The sequence below is a fragment of the Gamsiella multidivaricata genome (genome assembly GCF_025024155.1).
Source record: "Gamsiella multidivaricata strain RSA 2152 chromosome Unknown BC939scaffold_4, whole genome shotgun sequence".
NCBI classification, from domain to species: Eukaryota; Fungi; Mortierellomycota; class Mortierellomycetes; order Mortierellales; family Mortierellaceae; genus Gamsiella; species Gamsiella multidivaricata.
Genome location: NW_026251712.1, coordinates 335,553 through 355,628, shown reverse-complemented (window position 1 = coordinate 355,628; position 20,076 = coordinate 335,553). Strand labels below are relative to the sequence as shown.

The 20,076-nt window shown below is 48.1% G+C and overlaps 6 protein-coding genes across 6 annotated transcripts; all 6 read right to left on the bottom strand.

Annotated features, from left to right (window-relative positions):
- Positions 1-507: 507 nt before the first annotated feature.
- BC939DRAFT_437127 (uncharacterized protein) lies at positions 508-2,003 on the bottom strand. The gene is made up of 2 exons (XM_051553656.1): positions 1,592-2,003; positions 508-1,159 (listed from the first exon to the last, which is right to left on the bottom strand). Exons 1-2 carry the CDS (start codon positions 1,828-1,830, stop codon positions 679-681), a joined length of 720 nt encoding a protein of 239 aa, XP_051416948.1. The 5' UTR covers positions 1,831-2,003; the 3' UTR covers positions 508-678.
- A 4,656-nt stretch (positions 2,004-6,659) lies between these two features.
- On the bottom strand, positions 6,660-7,223 carry BC939DRAFT_380678 (uncharacterized protein; the record flags this gene model as incomplete). Its single annotated transcript, XM_051551741.1, has 2 exons — positions 6,660-6,910; positions 7,061-7,223. Coding segments are annotated over 2 exons (414 nt in total), but the record flags the coding sequence as incomplete, so codon positions are not given.
- A 1,935-nt stretch (positions 7,224-9,158) lies between these two features.
- Positions 9,159-10,763, bottom strand: BC939DRAFT_498913 (uncharacterized protein; the record flags this gene model as incomplete). Its single annotated transcript, XM_051559880.1, has 7 exons — positions 9,159-9,284; positions 9,418-9,566; positions 9,649-9,733; positions 9,835-10,084; positions 10,254-10,452; positions 10,529-10,635; positions 10,738-10,763. The coding sequence occupies 7 exons, from the start codon at positions 10,761-10,763 to the stop codon at positions 9,159-9,161; spliced, it is 942 nt and encodes a 313-aa protein (XP_051416946.1).
- A 2,241-nt stretch (positions 10,764-13,004) lies between these two features.
- Positions 13,005-14,413, bottom strand: BC939DRAFT_391795 (HotDog domain-containing protein; the record flags this gene model as incomplete). The annotated part of the gene is made up of 6 exons (XM_051551984.1): positions 13,005-13,152; positions 13,247-13,539; positions 13,649-13,881; positions 13,970-14,045; positions 14,170-14,237; positions 14,332-14,413. 6 exons carry the CDS (start codon positions 14,411-14,413, stop codon positions 13,005-13,007), a joined length of 900 nt encoding a protein of 299 aa, XP_051416945.1.
- Positions 14,414-15,069: 656 nt separating this feature from the next.
- Positions 15,070-16,209, bottom strand: BC939DRAFT_437070 (GAF domain-like protein). Its single transcript, XM_051553655.1, has 3 exons — positions 15,881-16,209; positions 15,367-15,681; positions 15,070-15,287 (listed from the first exon to the last, which is right to left on the bottom strand). Exons 1-3 carry the CDS (start codon positions 15,980-15,982, stop codon positions 15,162-15,164), a joined length of 543 nt encoding a protein of 180 aa, XP_051416944.1. The 5' UTR covers positions 15,983-16,209; the 3' UTR covers positions 15,070-15,161.
- A 361-nt stretch (positions 16,210-16,570) lies between these two features.
- Positions 16,571-18,251, bottom strand: BC939DRAFT_392045 (kinase-like domain-containing protein; the record flags this gene model as incomplete). Its single annotated transcript, XM_051552004.1, has 9 exons — positions 16,571-16,621; positions 16,730-16,974; positions 17,073-17,178; positions 17,284-17,307; positions 17,407-17,478; positions 17,575-17,694; positions 17,781-17,817; positions 17,910-17,991; positions 18,122-18,251. The coding sequence occupies 9 exons, from the start codon at positions 18,249-18,251 to the stop codon at positions 16,571-16,573; spliced, it is 867 nt and encodes a 288-aa protein (XP_051416943.1).
- Between the last annotated feature and the right edge of the window lie 1,825 nt (positions 18,252-20,076).

Sequence of the window (20,076 nt, the reverse complement as noted above, 5' to 3'; positions counted from 1 at the left end):
AACCTTGCAAAGTACGAGTGGAAGGGTACTGGTGAAAAAAAAAGACACGATCCAGATATCACTAAAGGCATATATGAGAGAGAGAGAGGGAGAAGAACACGTCCTCGCATTCCCCGATAGAACTCTTTACGAATCAAAACACTAGTATCTGCAATTGGTACCTAGCGTTGCACCTTCCCCCCTCCTCTCTCTTTCTCTCTCATTGTCTCTCGTTTACATGGCCACTGACGGTATCCTTCGAAGCGCACGCATATCGATTTTTACGAAGACTCGATAAGCTGCTTCGTCGCTCTTCACTCAAAAAATACTAACCAGGGATCAGGAGCCATGCCCGAATTCCCACAGATAACCAACTCGATTTTTCATTTTAAAGAATGGTGCCTCTTTACGGTGTTATAGCTCAGGAACAGCGCTTCTCAGAGACTGTTGCCATATCGGTCGTATCTTTGTGGGATCCGTGTGTAGTGCAGGCACGCGTGGCAAAACAATGGGGACAATATAAAGAGAGAATGAAAAAAAAGTATTCAAATGCACCATGACACCTTTAAATACTGATATGTTCATGATCTTGTCATGTTTATTTTGAAAAGGATGAATAGAGGCGGTTTAATGGAAAGAAGAGGAGGGGGGCGGTACGCTAGTCGGAAATGATTGAATGTCAAGTTTCTACTACCACATTTAAGCGGAGCAGATGGTCTTGATCTTGATGACCTCCTTAGCCTGGATATCAGCGCAGGCCTTGACGCACATGTCAACAGCAGCCTTGAACTTGATGGAGAGAGCAGCGGAGACATCGACATCACCGGTGACGTTGACCTTGATGAGGAGCAAGTTGACCGAGAACTTCTTGACCTGGAGATCGACGGCAGCCTTGACCTTGGCAGCAAGCTTGGCCTGGATCTTGACAGCGATATTGCCTGAGGCCTTGACAGTCAACTTGGCAGCCTCAGAGACGATCTTCTTGGACTGGAGCTTAATGCAGGCGGCATCCTTCTTGGGGCATTGCTTGATGATGATGGCACCAAGGTTGGCCTTCAAGTTGGCGGTGAACTCGGATTTGATTTCAGCATCGACCTCAGCCTTGACAGCAGCCTTGATCGAGGACTGGAGAGCAGCAGACAACTTGGTGCCGAGACCGAAATCAATGCTGACGAGGCCACTAAAAAAAGAATGAAGAAAAAGAAATGTCAGGAACGGAATGTGCTCATCGTGGCACAAGCACTAGGCTAGATATGGGGCCACAGTCCAGCAAAAAGGTTTCCAGTCGCACGTGCATTTGTTTCCTTTCATAGCTTAGGGCTGCCCCATAACCTTGTCTTTACGACCCGGATGTGGTGCGCATGCCCATCTACCAATCACAGGCTATGAAGACATGCGGGGAAAGTAAAAAAAAAAAAGAGCCTCGACCCTTCGGCTGCAGCTGCAGATACACAGTGCGCTGCACAGTGATCGATCATCTCAAGATGACCGGTACATAAAGTTCATGAGGCTCAGTCGACCTCGGGTCAACTCAACTCCATGGTGATAATAAGAAATAAATAAAGTACAACAAGTGGACTTGGAGAGACATAGAGTCAATTGAGGTTCTTACCTGATCTGGACACGGAGGTCGGTCTTGATAGCAGAGGAAACATCGGCATCGGTGCAGACATCGGCATAGGCCTTGGCGACAATGGAGGCGTGCTCCTTGAACAAGAGGTCGACAGTGGCATCAAAGGCAGCACCGGGCGCAAGGGTACGCTTCTCAATGGCGGTCTCGGCCGAGGCGAAGGCGCTGCAGAGCATGGCGAACATGGCCATGAAGAAGGCGAAGAAGGTAGTGGTTCTCATGATGATGACTTTTGGCGGGGGAGAGAGGAATGTGTGAAGGAGTAAGGGGGTTGTTGTAAATTGGTTTTTACGAGTATGTCGGCCAAATGTTCTGGCGAGATGGAAGGGGGCAACTGAAGAGCTGTTGGTGAGCTGTAAAGAGAAGGAAGGTGGTTGACGATGAAGGTGAGGAGTAAAAAAAATATCGAGGAGGAAGGGAGGACTTTTATAGCACTTTTTGCGCATTGTAGAGGATTGTATCTACTATAGAAAACCTTGACAAATGCATGCTTCTCAGCATATGCAGGCCGGTAGGCTCTGTGCAGTCTTGCGCCGCTCCACAACAAGACTGTTGTGTATCTCACTTTATACATACCACAGTGGAACCTCATCTAGCAACTTGACATTATCCCTACACATATCATGAATAAACACAGTAAACATATCCGAACCCTGTCGTGCCTTTGTCCCTGCTGTTGACCGAAGAGTCACTCTGCTTAGTCCGGCCCAGCTTAAGGTCACGGCACTGTGTTCATTATTCTTCGTCGGACAAGATGGGTTAGGAAGTAGAATCAATAATAGCCGGCCGTTGTTTATCCTACCGAGGTGCCAACGCAGATATGTTTTTTTTTGTTCATCTGAAGGAGAAATATGTCTCCGCCATGCCGGGTATAGAGTTTAGTAAAGGTATTCTTTCAAGTAAATAATAAAAAAAGAGACGCTGGGAGGAACGGAGGCGAAGGAGTTTGCTACGATTGGAGAAGATATCTGTGTATTATGAGCATATGAATATCCTCAGCTGCAAGACGCGTTTGTGTATCCCTCTACACATGGTGTTTTGTTTTCCTCTCTTCTCTCTCCCCCGTTTTATGAGAGCCTGGTTTATTTTCTGCATAGTTTCCTTCACCCGCGTTACACATGGTCCAGAGCCACTGCTTTTGGGGCAAGGAAAATCGGCCCTAGATCCAGCAGACCATAAGCGGACTTCTTTCCCCTAGCAAGGCCTCACCACTGAGCCGAGCTACCGATCCTAAAACTATATCCTCCTCCCTTCCCCTAATTCAAGCCAATGAGCCAAGGGAGCCACAACGAAAGGGGACTAGCGACTGCGGTGTAAGGGCCGTTGGGAAGGAGAACCACCAAATCATGAAGCCGAGGATTGTCAAACGAAATAGGATCAGGGCAACGATCAAGGAGTTATAAATACACCGTGGGGGAGGACAAGATATTAATGAACGGAAATGAGGTGCTATATTAATGTCGAAGTATCTAAGCACTTTAGAGTGATGGTTCAGATTTTTTTTGTTTTTCGATCTGCAGATTGAGGAGGGGGATTGTTGCTTTGGTAAGAAATGCTCCCAGCAGCCAAGTCGCCCAGTCAGGCAAGCATCTCTCCACCCGTCCCGATTGTTCCCCATTATCTGACCTTATACTTAGCATGTTAGATAAACAAGGGCGTCGCCTTGGACACCGATCTCCCCTGGTACGTCGGGAAAAGCTGCTTGGCATGAGAATGAACAGAAGAGGGGGTGGGGGTGAGGGAGCTAGGAGATAGGCGATGTTAGTGTGTAACGTGTAATGACCTCCGCAAAAGAGGCTCCATGCGCACATATTAGATCGAGGAAGGGGTCTTCATTTGAACACGCCTATCCATGTCAAGACTCCCTCTTCACATTCACTCCTCGCCCGCATCCTCTGGAATGTGCTGCATTCCAACAGCCTTTGGGACGGATAAATCACCATAGGCAGCACATGTCAACCATTCTTAATGAGGCGGCATTCCGCAGACGGGGCAACGTTACGATGCGCAGATACATCCCAGCAAGTGCGTTGCATGGTGGTGTGGACCTATGGCGCATGTGAGACGAGCGAGGATAGCCGTTGGAAGTATGTGCAACACATGCAATTAACCGAAGGCGTGTAGCCTGGGTCAGGTATTCCACTGCATTTTTTTAATTGCATATGCCTCTTTGCCGCACACGCACACGCCATTCCGTAGCTCGTCCTCGCATGCTTTACCGCCCATCCAGGGCCCGCATTGATATGTACGAGTCATAGCCAATGCTCAGCATCGAGCATGGGGTCCAGAGAGAGAGCGCCAAAAACAACAAAAAAAGAATTAAAGGTGGTATGGCATGACCCATCGACGCGTCTTTACGAGGCTCAGATACCTGTTCTGGAAGGAACGGGCAATAAATGCTGAGTGCTGGCAAACAAATCACCAAAGTAAGTAAAGGCGGAAACCCAAACCACGGCTCACAACCTCATGATTGTGAGCCCTTTAAATTTATTTTTTTTTGGCCCTTCAAACAAACAGGAGACCACTTTCTCCACGGGCCTTTGCAGTTAACAGCTACTTCCTCTCCCTCTTCCTAGCCCTGGACTGCAATGTTGACGCACTGTTGATGAGATGCTTCGCTTCGGTTAGTGTTTCTTTATTCTTTTTCTTTTTCCTCCTCAGCATATCTGTAACAAAAGCACATCTATATTTAACCCACCTCTTTTTCTGGTCCGAAAAACACAACACCTGTAGTCGACTATGCACCGCAATATTACCCGTATCCTGTATCCTGTCCATGGTACTGCAGGAAACCTCACGAGAGGGTCAATAAAGCTGCACTGAATATTCCAATGACGCGGGCTAGTCTATTAAACCACTCACTACCTACTGTAGACTATCTGACACAAGCAAGCAAACCCCCTCCCCTCGGTTGAGCACGAACCACAAAAAAACCGTAATCGTCAAGATCAACGGGACCCAATGACAAACAATCCTCCCCATGGAATGTGTTCCCATAGTCTTTTTCGGCCGATTTCGACCCCCCCCCCTTGTGAGTGGAAAAGTGCCACGATCTGGTCTGCTATTTTTGTGTCTGTTTAGTCTTTTTAACCCGATCAGAGTGAGCTGTGGTGTGCATGCAGCCTAAAAAGCAGGGGGATGGTTCGATGGCCGCCACGCACAAACCAATCCGGAGTAATCTAATGCATACCGCCTTTAAACTGCTCCCACAAATGAGGACTAGCGCAAAAGACAGTGGTAACTGTCTGTACAACCTGACTAGAAAGGGATGTGTAAGATCCCAAGAGAGCATATTGGCATCTAATAAAAAATTGTATATACACCATCTTCATACATACCTCCTCGGTTCGCGTATGTGTACAGTGCATACAGACTTGTTTTCGCACAAATTAGATCAATGCAGGTACATTGGTATCCAGCATAACTCTTATAAAGCTTGACGACGGTGATACATTGTTGTTACCGGGACAGAGAGTGTTCCTGGCTGGATACTGTACAGAACATGTTTTTATCATTGCTTTCACGAGCCGTTTTGAAACCTGCGGGAAAATACAAATCTGCAGCCGAAGGTTCAGGTTGATGGCGGACCATGGTCCCTTCCCCCTCCTCCCCCTCCTCTCCCTCCTCCCGGGTCACCATAAACAGGCGCCACAATGAGGCGCCCATTGGACTCAGAAATGTATCGGGGAATATGTAACGCATCCAGCTGAGTGTCAATGGCTAAATACTTACAGGTATGAAATGGTTATTTTTTTGCCGGATTTGTTACATCTCTGGGATATATGCACTGGCCTCCCTTCTCTCCCCCTTCTCCCCCCCCTCCCCCCTGACTTCTCTCGTCCTTGCTCCCTGCTACTGCCATCCAGGATCTCAAAGAGCCTGAACTTTATCTCGCGACGCGAAAAAAAAATATTGCCTGCATAGATGTAGGATTATCCTGGTATCCAATCTGCTCTGTACCAATAGAGATATCTATAGTACATCCAATCTTTTTTAGGCATTCTTATTTATTTTTAATTCACCCCCCTCTCCCCCATGGTCCCGAAATGGGATCGTGATCGAAAGGAATGTGTACTTGGAGACGCGCCTGTGGCTGGCCGCATCGTCTGAACACCATATCTAAATGACTGATAGTAAGTAAACGAGCTACTTGCCACGAAGCAGTTGTGCACCATGGAGGGCCACAAAACACAACCAGGTTATCACTTTTTTTTCCCCCTAAAGCTGATCGCCTGCAATTGTCCCTGTGGTGGTTGCTATTTTTGTTCCCTCTCCTGTATACCAGAAGACGCTCTACTTTCGAGGGGGGGGGAGGTGGAAACAACAAAATTCTAGCTGTCTCCCTGCATCACCACAGTCGCTCAAAGACGCTAACAACCAAGCGAGCCCGGCGTCAGCTCACTGAACCAACCGCTGCAACCGTTGGAGGGGCATCTCCACTCTCCTCCTAGATCCTAGATGTCTTTTTCTTTCTTTCTTTTCTTTATTTATCTCTTTTTAAAACAAAAGAACACCTATAGACAAGGAAAGTGGTGCCGAGTGCAAAAAAAACCAGGTAAAACAAGAAAGACGCTACCAACAACCAAGTTGCAGCGAATGCCGCCTCACTTGGCAGATACGATTAAAAAAAAAAAATGGGTATGTACAATGTATATGAAAAGGTGCCAGGAACGGCCCCCTCTTCTCATCTTCCTCCTTGCCCCTTCAAGTTCTCATCTTACCGACACGATAGAGGTACAGACTCCGCATCGGCAGGCCGTCCAATCTCCTTGTACCAGAGCCGTGGATCGTCCTCACCCAGACAGCGTCCAACGGGCATGATATCGTACCCAAGACTCTGCACGTGCTCGATCGCCCAATCCGGGGTCGCCTCCTGATAGATCCCGCCCAGAGTCATGACCTCCCTGTCCAACGTCGTCGAGGGCACACCCCGGACAGCCTCGGCCCATTTGAGGGATGAGGACAAGTCTCCCTGCTGATGATGATGGTCATGAACACGGGTCCCTGTCATGGATATCTGGTCAGATGAAGGCGAGTAATGCTCTAGGTGGTCGACATCCCAGAGAATAATGAGGTATCCCATGTCCTCGAGCACGCGCTGGATCCGCCGGCCGTGTTCGCCGTAGGGCGGACGCATGTACCGGGGCACGACACCTAGGATCTGGCGGAAGGCGTCTTCGATCCGGCGCATCTCTTGCCGGATGTCCCTATCTGAAAGACTGTTGAAGTCCCGATGAGACCATGGGTGAGCAGCTATCTGATGCTGCGCCTCGTAGGCGCGTTTTAAGAGCCTTTGGGAATCTGGGCCTAGGATCGACAAGCCAAAAAAAAAAAGAATGAAAAGGATGAGGGTAGAGGATAGGGACCCGCAAAAACTACATTCCTTGAGCGCCAAAAAAAAAAAAAAAAAAAGACGCACGAAAAAGAATCTCTGATGCAAACTGGACTTACGATAGATGCAGTTCCAGTTATCGCCATTCATAAAGAATGTCACCTTCAGCTTCTGCTCGTCCAAATAATCGAGTAATTCCTCCGTCAACTGGCCGGGTCCATCATCGAACGAGATAGCATAGGAATTGGGTCGTATGCATCGCTCGAGAATCTGGCCTGGCCGGTATTGCGAGAGCGGTGCAGGTCCTGTGATGTTGTAGGGAAAGAACGTGTTGTTGTACGTGTTTGGCGTCGCTTGGCGCGCAATCGACGCAGGGATGGGTGCTGCTAGGGCTGAATGTAGTCAACAAATACGCACACACACACACGCACAAAATATGTTCACACTCAGGGTTAATAATAGGATTGAAATGAGGAATGAACTCAATGAGCACGCTGTTGATGTCAAGCCGAATCAAGAAGTTCACGAATGCCCTCTTCGTGTCGTTGTCGCTGCTGTTAGTTGTAGGTGTGTGCGTATAGGAGAGCCCTTCTACGTAAGACGTTCGGAATTTGCGAATTTGCTTTTTTTTTGGTGTGTGTGTGGGGGGGGGTTTCGCATTCCTGAGCTCTTACTCTTTAAAAAGCGCTTAACATGTATGAACCGCCGTTGACTTGGAGAGTTCTTACCTTGCAGTACTGGGGATTGGTATGTGGAAAGGATAGCCAGGAGATAGCCAAGGACAGTGAGTATGCTGAAGTGCTGAAGCTGTAAAGAGACCATTCTCTGCTCTTGCTTGCAATCTTGAAATGACAAGATCAAAGGGCGGTAAAAAAGAAAAGAAAGAAAGGGAGTAGCTGCAGACAATCGAACTGAGGAACGGGAAGAGAGAGATCGAAAGCAAAAGCAGCTGGTTTGACTACATGAATAGAGTGGAGTGGAGTGTATGTGTCTGTGATGAAAACGACAGTGCTGGTACCAATGTCAGAGGTGAATTGGCGATAATACGAATGTTGTTTCTAAATGGTGGATGCCAGCTGTTGCACTCTTTTCTTTTTTTTTGTGTGCGTCTCTCCTTGGATCGTCTGCAGGCAGGAGTCAGGAAGTGCCGTAGTTCAGTAAGGAGGAAGGGGTAGGGAAGGGATAAGCTTTACAGGCGCCTTCCACGACTATGTATGCAAAAAGTGCAGATGGAGTTCTTTCTGGGCGGTATATATACTACGGCAGTGCGTATTGGGAGGATATTGCGCCCTCGTGGACTGAACAGAGAAACGATTGGAAAGCGATAAGAAAGTGTTGCTGCCAGGGCATAAAGCACAAGGCACGCAGGCGGTCCGCTCCCCCTCTACCGTCGACCCCCTACTCCTGTGGTTAACGGAACGCTGCTGCAATTGCTGTATTTTTACATTTCTTTTCTTGTCCAACGCGCATCCTCCGCGGACGGTGTGGCTATGCATTCAAACTTACCGAGAATGTGCCCATAGCCCTTTTGTTTATCCACCCTCGTCGCCGATCTTCCTTTCCCTGCAACTAAGCCCACTCACACAGGATAGGTCATGACGCACCTGAGACGACTTTTATTGAACGAGGCATTGTAAGCAGTAGAGTAAGTAGCCTTGTTGCTACGATCTGCTGAGATTAAGCTCATTGTTCTATAGACCTGTTCGAAAGAACAACATCCTTTCTCTCCCTCTCTTTTTTTTTTTATTACTGCACCGACTTTATTAAGAGTCCATATAACCGTGGCGCCACTCTACCGACCCGGGGACCTCTGCGCACAGATCCATTGCAGACGACTTTTAAGTAACGTTGTATGTAAGCGGTCGAGTAGCCAAGTAGCTACGAGTCGCTGAGGTTAAAGGGTGTGCTTGAAATACAATGATCTATTAACCTTTGACAGCCACAAGACCTCGTTCAACAGAGAATAGTACATGGAGTTGTTAATAATATTAACTATGTGCAGTCGTGCGGACAGGAAAAGGAGGGAGGGGGCGCAACACGACGCAAGCTCAGAGAGAAGACCATAATATATTGGATTTATGACGACAAAAGGACACTTGCGGTGGCCTGCATTATATGAAGGCTACGTCGCGGCAAGGCAAGGAAGCAGGTATAGAAGTAGTCGTCCAAGTGTCTGACCGGGCCAACAAGAGACTAACTAGGGGTAACTAGGGATAACTAGGGGTAACCAGGGGATGATGCCAGGAAGAGGTTGACATTGAGGTCCTCTCTTCTGTCATATAACCACGACATGTCGTTCTCCTCCTGAATGCCCTCATCTTTCTGTTTCTCGCCGTCCGTTGCCTTCGTGGAGGATCGGTACAATTCAATTGTTTTTAGAAGGCACATATAGGTATATAATCAATATAATCGACTGATTATTAATAAGAAGCAATGCGCAATGGCTTTTTACCTTTTTAAAAAGCAAGAAACTTACACGGATCTGTATCAGCTTGGTCAGGCCTTGGAAATGTATTTTGAGGTTGTTCATGTTTACAGGGAGCTCCTGTAGATGGTGCAGGTGGAACAGAGTGACATACGATTGTCCATCCGCCGGACGCAATTCAAACGCCTGGAAACCCCGGTCTAACGAACGATTCAGCACACGAGCGGACATTAGTAAAACGGGGGCCAACTTGATATGCAACCTGAACGACGTTATTCTCACCACCAATATAAATGCCAAAGAATCTGGCCTGCTTCTGGAACGAATCGTCCTGGGTTTCGTGGAATCGGTTTTGCATGATGGTCAGCTGTTCCCGAAAGAGGTCGAATCTACTCTCCTTGAGGAACTTGGTCGACTGAGGGTCCCACTTCTTCATTCGTTCCACAATAGCCAATCCTTTTTCTCTACAATATCGCGAGCAGTCCAGTCCAACTTGCGACCCACTCGCTTCCGAGATATATCCTCCTCTAGGTCACAAGAACGGCCCTGATTCCGACGCCTAGAGGGATCAACGCCCATCTTCTCGCCATCCAGCATGTACATATTCTCTACGTCGTCCAGAAGCTCCATGAGAAGTGGCCACGACTCCCTTGCCCAATATGACTCCGAAAGGTCGTTAACTGCAAACGGCGATGGCTGCTTTTTGTACATTAACTCTCTAACAATAGCAAATACAAAAAAGCGATTAGCGAATGTACCAGGAACATCCTTGACAACTAAGCGAACGGTTTACAACTCACCAGGCCATGCAAGACATTCGGATTAAGTGGCAAGTAAAAGAATCGTCGTGTGGAAGTGGGATGGAACATAAAGGACGTCCAGTCAACATGGCACGTTTCAAGGCTTGGTCATTGTTGATTCCCTGAACCTGCTTTCTTTTTGCTGTGGGTGCTTGTCGTCTTTTCTTCTCTGAAGTCTTTACTGGAGCTGATGTGGATGTAGGCATATGTGGGGAGGGTTCTGGAATCTCAATAATGTTCGTGGAGGCTGGCGCTGTAGGCTCTGATGGTTCTATGGCAATCTCCTCTGAAAGGTGTTTGTGTTAGCATGACGCGTAATGAGCAACGACTGTGTCAGGCAGAAGCAAGTAGTCAGTGCTTACCAGCAAAGTTATCGTCGGAGTTGGCTTGGTCAGCGTCTTCTGTCTGTTGCGAACGTTCCTCTTGTTGATTGATGATATCGCCCTGGAGCTTATCCCAGACAGTTTTCCTTGTTGAGGAGCGATATCTGGCTCGTCTGTATCTGGGCTTGGATTAAGCGGATGTGTGTTGATCCATTGACAGACCTCAAAAACTGTGATTGGCGAAATACATGTCTTCTGATGATGTGGGCGACATCCTTGTGTGCTACAATTGACTTCAGACTGCTGATGTATAATTCAACGTCTGATGGATGCTTTCGAAGAAACGTTTCCACTCTCCAGTCAGTGGGGCCGTTTCAGAGGAAGAAAGAAAGAATGTCCAGACCAGGGTAGCTTTAGAAGGTGTCAGACCCGAAGTACGAAGGCTCGATGGACATGGTGTCGATGGCAGGTTTATGTCGATGGTAGGTCTGTGCGCAGCATCAATGAGAGAGAAAATTATGACGTTATCGAATTCTTGGTGTAGGCCATCTTGTCTTACTCCACACATCCTCGCAACGCATCTGTTCATCTACAAGTAGGTTATTATACCTTGAGCGTCTTTGAGTAGTTACACTTTTTTACGCTTCAGCAGCGGAGAGATATGATCTGGGAATCTTTTATTCTATGACACAGACTTAGCAGAGGTGTAGTGGACAGTCTGTTGATGCGTAATTGCCATCAAGGTCCTATCTCTGTACTCATTGCGGCCCAGTTGGCGGATGAGATGTCGCCAGGTGCATTGCGGCCCAATTGGCGGGTACACCAAGGTATAGTATAAAATCGCCAGGTTCTGCGGCCCAGTTGGCGGGAATCTCGTGCGTACTCATGTTCCCATTTACGTTGGGCTTCATACTTATTCAGACTTGGCAGAGGTGTGGTGGATAGTCTGTTGATGCACAATTGCCATCAAGGTCCTATCTCTGTACTCATTGCGACCCAGTTGGCGGATGAGATGTCGCCAGGTGCATTGCGGCCCAGTTGGCGGGTGCACCAAGGTATAGTATAAAGTCGCTAGGCTCTGCGGCCCAGTTGGCGAGAGTCCTTTGCGCCTCAGTCATTTCTCCAGCTGTCTTAACAGTTTAGTACGGGTGGAACAAGTTGCTGTTTATTCCTGTGATATAGTGTTTCCTTCATTCTAACACATCGTAAGTTTACATGCGTGAAAGGGTTGTCTGGGTGGACAGGCGAGCGTTTTCGAGCTCATGATCAAAGCGGTAAACTGCCGCCGAGAAGGCAACTAGCCATCGAGAGGGAATGGCGAATATCCTAGGCACTGGACATTTCCGCCCGGAGGAGGAAGCGCAGAGCAAATTGGACGCGTTGCGAACGACTGCACTATATTGACCTATGTAGTACGTACGAGCAGAGACAAGTACCCTTAACGTGATGCAGACGGGTAGTACTTTATAAGGGGCCCGTCTGCCCAGGAAATAAAGATCTCATTCTTGTCTCGTTGACATCCTGTCTGTAAGTAAATAATAGGGTAAAAAATTGCAACGACAACTGGGAGGACTTGACGGAGGTCTCCTCCAAAGACGTCAAGTTCTCCAAAGACAACGACCTTGTCGACAAAGGGGACATCGCGCACGCCCATCGCGCACGCCCATCGCAGTATCCTATGCCGCAGGGAGAGCCGGTCAAGACTGGGACAGGGAGCTTGAAGGTGGAATGAACAGTACAACCTCCACGCAAGATCAGTGTGGTAATTCAAGAAGATGCAGTGACAACAAAATGTCCCTGCGGCATCCCTAAGGTATCTGCGATCATGGTGTCATACAGAAACGACTTGCTCTGCCGCCGAGTCCATCATTAAAGAACAGCCTCTCCCAGCCTTGTCCTTGAACCTTGAACCTCATTCATAACCATGTCGAAAGTCCTGCGTTGATACATGTTAAGGAGAAAGATGTTGCTCTGAGCAAGTTGCTCGAGATACGCAAGGTCGATTCCTCCCTATGTACGTACGAGAATGAGGTCGCATCTATGTCAAAGGTGCCTTTCATTGCGGCGCTAGAGCAGCTCCTTCACCCATCATTGCGAGAGCGGATAATGGGAGATGTGCCGGTCTTTTTTTAGGTCCTGTTGTCTGAGAAGAGTGCAAAAGCAATGTCCACAAGGATGCCTGTAATCTCTTAGTTTTTGAAAGTGCAATTGCCGTGATCCTGATATGAATGAGGTGAAGGAATGAGAAGAGAACGAGAAGGTGGAAAGCGGCGAACTTGATCCAAAGGCACCTATAAAAGAAACAAAGGCAATGGAGGAGGGCGTTAGGGAGCAAAGGGTACAATTAGCACCTACAGAGTCCGTGTCCATTGGGACATCGTCCTAAAAGGCCACCGCTCGGTCCATTCATTCTTTTGCTCCTTCATCCCCTTGGTCAAGAAAAATAGAGGCGAGAGCTGATATGCAATTTTCCGTTTATTTTTCTCAGCATATTAAAGGGTCTATCGGTACTTTTCTACAGTTTGGGCTGCTCGACTGTGGCAGCAGAAGGAGTGCTTTCCTTCAGACGAACAACTCCCTCTTGTGCGACAGATACGGCCAAGGTGCCATCCTCCTTGTATATCCTTCCGAATGTCAATCCACGATCGCATCCTGAGCGAGGCCTATACGTAAAGTATTGTCAAGTACCAAGTTCATTAGAGAAGTCCAAGGTATACGAAAAAAAAAATAGAAAGAAGACTGCAGAGTTGGACTTACGTTTCGCACACATAGAGCATCCACTCATCCGCCCTGAATGGACAATGAAACCACATTGAGTGGTCCAATGAGGCCATCATCGTGATCTTTGGGTTAGCTCCTCTCCTCGACAACCAGGTGCTTCCATGGGCCAATGGGACCGTGTTCAACAAGTTGTGGTCTGATCCATAGGCTACCACGCACTGGTGTAGTGCCAGCACATCCCCAAGCTTGCCTTTGCATTTGATCCAGAAGCTCTGCTCCGTCCTGACAGATGGATTCCTCAGCTCCTTGAGTGTATGGCGCTTCGTGTCCTTGAAGTCCAGTGCTACGGGCTATCATTGCACAAACACAAACAGGTTAGCAAAGTGTTCGCAGCAGGATAATGTACGATCTAGCAAACAAGTCCCGACGCATCCTTACCTCCTCCAGTCTTTGCTTCAGCAGCTCTGTAAAGTTTTCTGGGACTTTGGGGCTATCGATCATGGACCGGATCAAATCTTCCTGGCTTGGCAGTTCGCTGTGGTGAGGGACATTCGGCATGGGGTATTGGTGGCTCAGTGCACTGGGTCGGGGAACCTGGAAACTGGCTGTACAAACAAAGATGTTCTTGCCGCGCTGTGTTGCTGTTACGGTCCTTGTGCAATATGATTTGCCTACAGTCGTATTATGAGGGGAGAAAATCGCATTACTATCAAGGTTGGTAGAGTTTCTTTCTCGCGATTGATTCTGCAGAGAACATACCATCCCGGACGCGCTCCACATGATACAAGATTGGGATTGAATGGTCTCCTGGCAGAAGAAAATATGAATGCAGTGACTAGATTGTCGATGCACCGAGCACATTATTAGAAAAGATGGTTGAGGGTTTTGCCCCAATAGCATTCAAGTCCGTCCCGTCGCGAAGCATGCTGAACAAACGTTAACGGCAATTGTGCCCATACATGAACAGAGTAGTCTGTCGAGACAGTGTTCGTCGCTGCCACCAAGGCCTGGCCAACGACATTGCCGCCTAACAGTTGTCGGAGAACGGAGGAATAGGGCAGAGCATGTCAGTAACGATCTCGAAGAAGGCATTGTCAAGAGTATTGAATTCGTTTCTTTACCAAAGACACCTCTTGCGCCCATGGGGACCCACAGCTTCTTGGACCGATACAGATCCTTGTCGATCTCCTCCAGATCCAGCATCGTCTCGATGATGGTGTTATCTACATTATAAAGTAGAGCATCGGTGCGGATCTATCAGGTACACGCGATATTCATATATGGCAATGGTTGATGCGAGGGTGATCGATCGGTGCACAAAGAGATCCAAACTCAGCCGAGCGCTGCAGAATGTATCTTGCTGCGCCTGAGAACCACACAGCTACACTACTCGGAATCAAAATACACACTGTCGATGTTGTCCGGGCAAGAAGGGGCACAGGCAGCAGTGTTTTGAATTGGTGGCAGTTGGAGGTCATTCTCACTTACTGCTAGAGCCATCTGCGTCTGGGGCCTGGGTAAGCGTAGCCAGGTCGTCCGCTGTTGCTGCTGTCGCCGTCAGAGTGGACATGGCTGCTTCTGCTCAAGTGGGTGAAGTGGAGTGGGAAGGGACGGAATGGGGAGTTGGGGTAAAGGAATGAGAATGAGGAGAAGAGTGAACAAATGAGATCCTTTCTTCTATTCTCCGTGGGTGAGTTTGGTAATGCGCACTTTTGCTCACCCAAACCTTCCCTCACGTTGCTTTACGAAGCCCAATTGATTTCCGAGCCGACAGTTCCTCCCCCCCAAATTCTTCTGTTTCTCTGCGCCCTTGTTTTGCGAGAGACGCGGGCAACCTTGCCCCCCCCCCCATTAACAACGTGGTAATTGCCTTCATTTCTAGCACACTTTATTCGTCTACCAATGGGTCCTCTTCCTTAAACATGCGCAGGTATCCGAATTCTTGGGTTCCTCAGACAACTCCGCGCCAGTCGCACGCCGCGACTAGGATCTTAGCCACGGTCTCCAACCCACTCGCATCGGTCTCGTCAAAGCCCTCGGTCACCTCACAGTCCAGATCTATTACTCCAATGACCCTCTATTCGCATTCCAAGTTGAAGCGTTAGCGTAATCACTTTCATTAAAAAAAAAAAAAAAAAAAAGAAAGGAATACTCACGCCATCCAACACCAAAGGCACGACAACTTCAGAGTTCGATGCCGAATCACACGCAATATGTCCCGGGAACTCGTGCACATCCTTGACCAACAACGTCCGTTTCTCGGCTGCGGCTGTTCCACAGACTCCACGTCCGAATTCAATGTTCGTACAAGCGATCCTGCCCTGGAAGGGTCCCAAGATCAGAGCCTCTTTGTTGGTGGATGAAGCCACGCTCTGGTCCAAAACATAGAATCCAGCCCAATTAATAGGCTTTCCTGTAGCGTCGCGCAGACCGTGATAGATCAATGAGGATACGTTGGCGAGGTTGGTGATCTATTAAGCGCCGTTGTTGTTTTTTTTTTTTTTTTTGGTGGGGGAAGTTAAAAGAAGATTATTAAATCCTGTAAAGCTGTTCAGAGGGTTGAATGTCTATAGCCCTAGCTGAGGCATAACCTCCGAACACGGCTTCCCATCTCGACGTCAACGGGATATAGAAAGGTCGACTAGGGGAGGGGGCCATCATCTCAATTACCCAGTTACGCTGTCCCTGGACGATTCCTTGGACTTGCAGCTCGAGGTCCTGGTAGAAATCGGCCTTGGTGGAGGCTGTCGAGGGTGGGATGTTCAGGGTCATGTCGTTTAACGTCTGGTTCTTAAGGTGGTTCCTTTGTCGTTGTCCGGTTGCAACTGCTACGAATGAATCCTGGAGGGAGAGGAATGAGTTGTTGACAAGCAAAAGTTGATTGCTGAAAAAAAAGGATGCAGGTAGAGAGAGATCTCCCCACTTTTCAGCCGTCCTTTAGTCATCCAACGTCCAAAATGGCGAATCGCCTCCAATTGCAACTCAGCTCAGTGTCCCCCACCTTCTCTTGCACAAGTCGTGCTCGTCCACGACCTGCAAAGAGCTATTAGAGCCGTACATGGTACGGAGAGACGATATAAGTGTTCACTATCTTCGGTTATTCTTTCGTTTATTTATTTTTTATTTTATTTTTTTCAACAAACGAAGAATTGTAGCTACGAAAGTACAGGAATGAAGATAAAAAAAAAAGAAAAAAGAAAACCGTTCGTTACTAACCTAGAGGAAAGGAAAGGAATGCAAAGTTCGCAAGGAAATAATACACGAAAAGAAAGAATTGACGGGTGAAAAGAAATACACAAAAAAAAAAAAAAAAAAAAAAAAAGGCGCGTTGCGGAAACACCAAGGATAGTATGGCTCAATCTACTCCAGGTACTCTGCCAATCGATCGACAACATGCGACATGGAGGGGCGCTATCATCGTTTCAGACCAGTAACCAAAGGGACCATTGTTAGAGATGGGAGATACCTGAAGGAGTATCGTTCAACATGACAGAAACGCCAATGCAAGTGTTTCCTTACCTTCTTGGGTTCCTTGCGCCACATATCCTGGATTAGGGCAATCAGCGACTGAGGATACTTCCTCAGCTTCTCAAGTGGAGGTCGCTCTTCCCGGTCGCGTACTGCCTCGTAAAGCTGGTGCTCCGTCAGGTTGTGGTAGGGGTATCCGAGCTCAGCCCACGAAAGAATTTCCCAGTAGATCAGCCCGCACGCATACACGTCCACCTTCTCGGTGTAACTAGGGTTTGGTGTCCAGAATTCCGGAGCTAAAAGAGTAACAGGATCAAAATATGTCAATCTGCAGGGCTCTGGAGCAATATCAAGGCCATTATGCCACTGCTACTCATCGCTATTCCTGCTTTACCTTGCCAGTTGGGTGTACCACATTGAGTATGCAAAGATGCGTTGGCCTTTGGTCGGATACGTGCCAATCCAAAGTCGTTAATCTTTGCCCGATCGTCCGATGAGATCTGAAATCGTGGAAAAGAAGCAAGGCAAGTTCAGAAAAACGACCATTAGAGATGCTATAGGATCATAGCACGAGGTGGACACATCTTATTTGGAGGACAACTTACCAAAACGTTCATGGATTTCATGTCCTATGCATCCCAATGCAGAGAATCATAAAGAAAGCACGACAGTAAGCATCTAACGTCTCAATTTCCACGTGTCCATCACATCCTGAAACGAAACCGTACCCTGTGAATAATGCTGGGCCTTCGGGAATGGAGATAGGAGCAGGCGAGAGCAATGTCGTGCATGTACATGATCTATTGGAAGAAAGTCGCTCGTACATCAGAATGGAATGCCATGAAAGTGTCATTCCTGACATTCAACCCGTGCTTCCTAGCTTGATAGAGACTTACGAGACGTCCAAAAGTCGGCTTCTTGGTCTTACGCATGAAATCATACAAGTCACCGTTTTCGCAGAGTTCTATACAGATTGAATAATCAGCGTTTTGTGGTGAGTGATCCTGGTCCTTCCCCTGAACCCATGCCTCCTCTTGCCTTGGTTCCGCGCGGTCTTGAACATACCAGTGACAATGCACAGATGCTTGATGTTGGTGCACACTCCAATGAACCGGATAATGTTTTCGTGGCGCAATTGCCTAGGAAGCAGAGAGCAGTGGTGGCACTAATATTAGAACGGGTCTCCTCTCCCTTCCATATCTCACACCGGACGTATTAGTGCTGGACTCACTTAAGAACATTGATCTCATGCTTCATCTCGGTGATATCCATTTCTGTGAAGTTCTGAACACGGAGCTCTCCAATAGCCACCGCTTCCTATTGATAGAAAAATGACAAATATCGGCTCTCTTATTTTTAGTTCTCTGTAGCCCTGAACCTCATTTGGAAAATGCATATATTGCGGTTCATGATGAAGGGGAACGGGACAACGATGGACAGTACTTACTCCCAAGTATGTTCCAGCGTAACAATCCTTGAATCCACCCGAACCCAGTTTGCGTCCGATGGTCAGCTGCTCATAAGCGATCTCTCCTTGGAAGTGTTCATCCAGCAGAAGCGAATTGAGATACATAGTGTTGATAGGGCCTTTCTTCACTACCACAGGCTCAATTGAGCATAGCTTTGGAGTTGAAGGACCAGGGACGGGCTTTGCTTTTTGCTATTGCGAAATCATGTAAATTGGAGCCGGCGGTATCGTGTTTAGTTAGCTGGGCTGGGCCGGATAGGGGGTGTGAAAGTGGCAGGACATGATAGCGCTTGTACACTGCGTGTTTACTCCCGAGATTGCACATGTAATAAAAAACGCGTTGGCTCTGTATCCTTACCCAGTCGAGCAATGCCTTGATCAAGGTCTTCTTATCGCCTTCGGTGGGGATGCCTGTTTTGAACAATTGCGCGCGTCATGTTGCGGCAGGATGGAGACAGAGCAGGTTTGACGTAAATACAGGCGGAGAGGCCAATCCATGGGGGGACAGTAAAGAGATGAACAGATGAAAGAGGGTTAGCTGAGCTGCAGGAGGGGGGAGGAGAATTATTTTGTTATCATCAATGGAGCTGACTATTGACTGTCCAGCCTAGTTTCGAGGATCGTTTTGCTCTCCACACGCAAACCAAAAAAAAAAAAAAAAAAAAAAGTTACAATGACATCGCGCTCACGGACGCATTCTTTTTTCCTGTATGGTTCGTTGGCTCCTCCGCTGACGCAAACCCAAACACGGACAAGTGACATTTTTTTTTTTTGGATTTAAGATCCGCAAGGGGGATAGGACCAATACAGGAAAAGCGGGAAAAGTGGGTGGAAGGTTCACTTCATTCGTCCTTAGCGTAGACACTGAAGGAGATGAACGCAAAGAGATAACGAAGGCAGGAGGCGGGATAAATAGAAAAAAAAAAAAAAAAAAAAAAAAAACTTGCTGGGGTGGAACAAGGACTGATAGATGAAATGGAGAAGAAACAGGGAGGGAGTGCTGGGGTGTTGACGAAAGTAACGAGTGAACCACCTCCCTTTTCTCCCCAAAGTATGGCAATAAAGATAACATGGCGCTGTTGACGAACCTCGTTCTTGGCACATTACGACAATGTCGGCTTTGATACGCGCATTGAGCGTCTCCTCTGTCTCGTTCTCGAGGCGCTCATCTACATGCCGTTCGATCGTCTGGAAGCCCCTGACGACCTGACCCGGTGAACCTTTGTTCTCAACCGGCGATCCCCTTCCTTGCTCAAACTGTACCTGATGCGGTTGTTGCTGCTGCTGAGGCAGTTGGTGAGGCAGTTGGTGATGCTGCTGGTGATGTTGCTGAAGCTGCTGAAGCTGCTGTTGAGGTTGCTGAGGTAGTTGATGATGTTGCTGAAGCTGCTGTTGGGGTTGTTGAAGCTGCTGTTGAAGCTGCTGAGGTAGTTGGTGATGTTGCTGGTGCTGCTGCTGATGCTGCTCCTGAGGCTGGAGTTGTTGCTGAGGCTGTTGCTGAGGTTGTTGCTGAGGTTGTTGCTGAGGTTGTTGCTGAGGCTGTTGTTGAGGCTGCTGAGATTGCTGATGAGGTTGCTGATGATATTGCTGGAGTTGCTGGTAATGCTGTTGAGGTTGTTGGTGAGGCTGCTGCTGAGGTTGCTGTTGCTGTTGCTGTTGATGTTGGTGTTGCTGTTGATGTTGGTGTTGCTGTTGATGTTGCTGTTGCTGGGGAAGTTGCTGGGGTTGCTGGTGATGCTGCTGAGGCTGTTGGCGATATTGCTGTTGTTGGAGTAGCGGCTGCTGCTGATGCTGTTGTTGTTGGTATTGCAACTGTTGAAGCTGTTGATGCAGCTGCTGTATCTGTTGGGCAGGAGTGGGAGCAGGAGCGTGCTGTTGTGCCTGCAGTGCTGGCGGGACCTGAGCTGGCGCCTTGGGTGCTGGCTGAGGT